The sequence below is a fragment of the Frankliniella occidentalis genome, unplaced genomic scaffold, assembly GCF_000697945.3.
Source record: "Frankliniella occidentalis isolate FOCC.00 unplaced genomic scaffold, Focc_3.1 Scaffold4, whole genome shotgun sequence".
Lineage (NCBI taxonomy): Eukaryota > Metazoa > Arthropoda > Insecta > Thysanoptera > Thripidae > Frankliniella > Frankliniella occidentalis.
Window position 1 is genome coordinate 2,419,807 of NW_026267134.1, and position 4,910 is coordinate 2,424,716.

At 44.0% G+C, this 4,910-nt stretch overlaps 2 protein-coding genes across 2 annotated transcripts in view; one reads left to right on the top strand and one right to left on the bottom strand.

Annotated features, from left to right (window-relative positions):
• Positions 1 to 4,552, top strand: part of LOC113202135 (transmembrane protein 14C) — a 15,578-nt gene extending 11,026 nt beyond the window's left edge. The window contains exons 2-4 of the mRNA XM_026416225.2: positions 3,263 to 3,751; positions 3,866 to 4,006; positions 4,113 to 4,552. Coding sequence (XP_026272010.1) covers positions 3,455 to 3,751; positions 3,866 to 4,006; positions 4,113 to 4,298 — 624 coding nt within the window. The 5' untranslated portion in view covers positions 3,263 to 3,454 and the 3' untranslated portion in view covers positions 4,299 to 4,552. The remainder of the gene's footprint in view (positions 1 to 3,262; positions 3,752 to 3,865; positions 4,007 to 4,112) is intronic.
• The window catches only part of LOC113202133 (A disintegrin and metalloproteinase with thrombospondin motifs 8), a gene marked incomplete at its 3' end in the record, with an annotated part of 106,949 nt that continues 102,040 nt past the window's right edge, over positions 2 to 4,910 (bottom strand). The window contains exons 9-16 of the mRNA XM_052267631.1: positions 4,655 to 4,784; positions 3,028 to 3,170; positions 1,928 to 1,983; positions 837 to 963; positions 597 to 761; positions 366 to 492; positions 182 to 286; positions 2 to 100 (exon numbers count right to left, since the gene is read on the bottom strand). Of these exons, the coding sequence (XP_052123591.1) occupies positions 2 to 100; positions 182 to 286; positions 366 to 492; positions 597 to 761; positions 837 to 963; positions 1,928 to 1,983; positions 3,028 to 3,170; positions 4,655 to 4,784 (952 nt within the window). The remainder of the gene's footprint in view (positions 101 to 181; positions 287 to 365; positions 493 to 596; positions 762 to 836; positions 964 to 1,927; positions 1,984 to 3,027; positions 3,171 to 4,654; positions 4,785 to 4,910) is intronic.

Here is a 4,910-nt window from a genome sequence, read left to right on the forward strand (position 1 = left end):
ATCCATCATCATCGATTCTTCTTAGAAAAGCAGGTGCATTTTGAGAATAGTCAGGAATTATGTTCTCATGCTCCACCACACATTTACCGTTCATACAATACTGCAAAAGATTTGTTAAATATAAGAAAATAGCTCATCAATATTTATTTTTAATATACGCCTGCATTAGATTTTCGTATACCTGTCCATCCCCACAAGGAGAGCCTTCTGCTGCAGGTCTGTAGGCTACACAATAACCTGAACCAGAATCAAAGCAGAAGAGCTGGGCACACACTCTATCATCTTTCTGTTATGCATTCAAGATTAGGATTTATTAGTACAAGTTTATTGAAATGAAAACAAGGGAAAGAAAAGGCAAGACTTACAAAGCATGCACTTGTTCCTCTGTCTTTACGGCACTGAGCATCCAATGTCAACAATTTGCCAGGCAAAACCCTTGGCAGTGATTCATCTTCATGAGGAGAGTTGTACAAACATGTAGCTGTGTCTCCACTAAAAAAATTAAAACACAATAATTGTTTATGGTAACATTCTTTCATAATGTTCAAAGCCTATATGTACTTTAGAGTTAATTCAGCTGGGAAATGTTGCCTTACTTAAGGAAGTGATGGAAAGAAGAGACAGTACAGGGGGACCATTTGAAACCCTTTTCTGTGTGACGTAAATCACTCATGATATAACCATCTTCCCAACGGCATTTCTCTGCCCCTGGACCTCCAAGGTAACTTGGAGGTGGAGAACCATCATGAACTGCCCCCAAACTGCAAAGTAAAAGTGATAAATATATCAGAAACATATTTTTGTTAGTACAGTTCATTTGACACAATTGTACTCACAGATGTCCCACTTCGTGTGCTGCAACTATGATGCCAGAGAACCCGCCAGTGTCTTCAATTATAGCTACACTGTTGACCTTCTCCAGACGTTTGTTGACTACACAAGCTCCTCCTACGTATGCAAAACCTGAAAATGTATACAGAATTTTCTTAAATATTTTTTTTTAAAAAAAAGTAGAAATCTCCTTTAAAAAAAAATTAAAAGTTTATTTTTAATGAAAATAAAATGGATTTTGCGGATTAAAAGAGATGAAATTTCATCAAACCTCTTATTGTATTTAGATGTATTAAATTAACACCAGCTTTTGTGAGCTTTAATGAATATGCAATAAGCATGATATAAAATCTAAATTTTTGCAAGCTTTTATGCCGAATAGGAATTTTTAGGAATTTGTACAGAAAACCTGTTATTGGTTAGTTAAGACAGATTTTGAGAATAGCCCATTTGTTACAGCAAAGATGTCAACATTCCTTTCCCATTGTTAGTGGAAAGTCAGAAATCAACTACTCTGTTAGCTGACCATTTGTCAAGATGCATTTTGTTAGTAGATGCATACTGCCCTTCATGCTCTATTTGTCATACATTTTTCTCCTTCATTTTAATAAGTATTAGGAGACTATATAACAGTTTGGCTTACCTTTTGCTGGTGCTGTCCTTAGGTTTAGAGACACTAATTTTATGTTTGTGTTACTACTTTAGTCATATTTCTTTAGCTTAAGAGTTGGGTGTCATCCATGGAGTATTGAAAGGAAAGTAAGACTTATACTGATAGTCAAAGTTTGAAAGTTTAGCAAGGCAAAGCTGTCGAAAGGCAGTTAAGTGCTGTTTGGCAGATTGATGATAGACATGTCAAGTACTGTTTCTTTGAAATTTTTATCTGTGAGGTGACAAGAAGCAACACACACAGCTGAAAAGAACATGAAATGGGGCGACTGCTGGTGAAATGTCTGCTGAATATTTTAGTAAGGTAGAGCAAAGTTTGCAGTAACTTGATGTATATTTTCTGTTCCAGAAAACAATTTGCAGATCTGCATTTCATCATGTAAAACTTTGCTCTGCCTTTTTGGGCGGTCTTAATGTAAATACCCACCTGCGGTGCCTCTGTTGCAGGCGTCATTTGGATATTGTCTTCTGCACATATCTAATCTGAAATCACACAAGCATACCACTGGAGCACCATCCCGTTTCTCTCTTTCCCACAACCAGATGTGAGCCGAGCTGAACCCATGGGCACACCTTCACACAATTTCATAACACCATGTTATAGACGGTTAATTGTCATAATGGACTCCTTATGTACAAAATAAACAGACCACATTCTTCCATGCTATAGCATTGAAAACAAAACTGCAATACATTTTCCAATTTTTTTAAGAAGATGAAGGCATTTTACGTTTAGAGAATTATTTTTAAGTGGATCAGATTAAAAAAACCTTCTTCTTGCATTTAATTTTGTTTGTTCATTTTTTTACTAACAATTAAAATCCAGGAGGTATGTATTTCTACACTACAGCCTTTGCAAAACCCAGCTGGTAATATGCATCTACTTTGAAAATTTGCAGAGAAGGGAGAAAAGCACACCCTGGATTTTATGGCATCTTAGGCCGAGTTTTGCAAAGATCTTTCATAGATATAATGTATATATATACAATGCAGCCCGATGCACCGACCGCCGACCAAACTGTTAGAGAGAACCCCTTTTCAACATCCCGAATCCCATCCCCATTCTGGATGCAGAGAGTTGTTAGATCTGGTCCTGGCCAGGCCTTGGCTACAGCCTTGGCCAAGCTCGACCTACCAGCGGTGCCCTTGGTGCAGCGGCCTCCTTTGCGCCGGCGGCACATGTCATACCTGTCGAGCACATATCATGACGGACACGAACACACCACTCAGTAGCTTCAAAAACAGATGGTCGCCGACAATTCATTTTAAAACCGAACAGTTTTGGATTACAAAGCGAGCAAACTACCCGCTTACCAGAAAAAAAGAAAAACATTTCCTTTTTCTGTTTTTGACTAAAATATGTCTTTAAAAAGTGTATCAGATTAATTTTAGGTTCACAACGCGTGCGGCATTTAGTTAGACAACTCTGTGCAAAAGAGATACTTCGATTCGTTGCCGTCAACCCTCTATACTCTCGACACTATTTTGCGAACTTTGTGCACTTCTTGTGCAAATCCGAGGCCTTACTTGGTGACGGCGACGGCAATGTCGTAGACGGGGAGGCGCCGCTCTCGGAAGAGGTACTTCCCCATGTCGGTGAGCGCTGCCGCAGAGTCGATGGCGTCTCTACCCACTCGGTTCCTCTCCAGGTACGGCGTCGCGTCGCGCCCCTGGAAGCAAACGTGTTGTCAACGCGAGGGTGTCTCTGGAAGACGAGAACAGACGTGGAGTTTTCATATCCAACCCGTCGCCTCTGTTTCAGGATCTGCCTAAGCGCTGTTCGACACCACTCGAGCCCGAGACTGACCCTCTGGTATTCCTGGATTCGACATCGACACCCCGCCCAGAAGCAGCGTGCCCGTCACCCAACAAAGTTAGCAGCACCTAGTTGTGCACCCTCGACCCCGTCGCCCGCCCATCGACAACGACTCGCACCCCACACGACCCCGCCGCCATGGGCGTCAACGAGGCCGTGCTCGAGTACCTGGTGGGCCAGAACAGGCCCTACAGCGCCACGGACGTGACGCAGAACCTGCTGAACGCGCACAGCAAGGGCGCCGTCCAGAAGGCGCTCGAGCACCTGGCGGCGCAGGGCCGCATCATCGAGAAGGAGAACGGCAAGCAGAAGGTGTACTGCGCGCTGCAGAACGAGTCCGGCGGCGCCTCCAAGGAGGAGGCGGCCCGCGAGCTGCAGGAGCTGAGCGCGAGCGTCGCCAGCGCCACCCAGAACCTCCGCGCCGTGGAGCAGCAGGTCCGTGGGTTCGACTCCCGGCTGTCCCTGCCTCGGCTGCGCATGGCGCATGGCCGAGCGCATGGCAGACGGAGGTGAGCTCTGCGAGCGATTCTCACGCTCCTCTGTTTGCAGGTGCGTGAAGCCGAGGCCGAGCTCAAGAGCCTCCTGGGTGCGCCGACCACCGACGAGGCCGAGAGCGAGGTGGCCGCCCTGGAGTTGCGCGTGCAGCGGCTCCGCGCCAAGCTGGCGGACCTCACAGACACCTGCGTCAAGGTAAGCTAGCCGTGCGGGGCGGAAGATTTTCGTCAAGGCGTATCTTTATCTTCGAAGCTACATGCCTTCTGTTTCTTTTCTCATTTGTTTTCGAACCCGTTCTTAGGTCAACCCTGAGGATCGAAAGAAAGTCGATCGTTTGCACGAGACGATGCTTCGCGAATACAGGAAGCGCAAGCGGATGTGCATGGACGTCTTAGAGCAAGTTCTGGAAAACCACCCGAAAAGCAAGAAGGAACTTATCGAGGAAATCGGCATCGTCACGGATGAAGAAGCTGGATACAAGCTGTAGCAACGGGTGCTTATTTTCAAAATGTTTCACCTGTAATCGTCTTAAATTGCATTTAATGCCTCTCTAATGATTTTGTCAGAGATATTTACGTGATTTTTATGTTTTTCTCAATGTCTGGTATAGTACCTGTATGTATTTATTTTTCACTAATGCATTTAATGTTTCTGAAACTGTGATTATTTTTAATTTGGCAATTGCTGCTGTACTTACATTCTAAAATCAATATTAAAACTTGCTTTTGTATGATTTTGTAATCAGAGTTTGTTTTTTTCCCCCTCAATAATCAGTTTCAAAACCGAACAACAGTGGTGTACTTATCTGGTTTAAGTGACGCTAGAGCGTGTGACTGCACTCACCCTGGAGATGATGATGCCCGCGATACTTATCCGTATCCTGGGTCCCTTTAGCAGTTTGTACCGCAGGTCCACGCCGTTCCAGAACGACACAAAGTACCTCTTGATCTGCACGTTGTCGCCGCCGTGAAGTCTGAAAGGCGAACGAGTTTCGTGTTTATTTTCCTTTCCTTTCTCTTTGGGTCATTGTTTTTTGTGTTGTTTTTTTTTTTTTTTTTTTTTCGAGCTCTCTTACCTGTATCCGTCGTAGTCGACAATG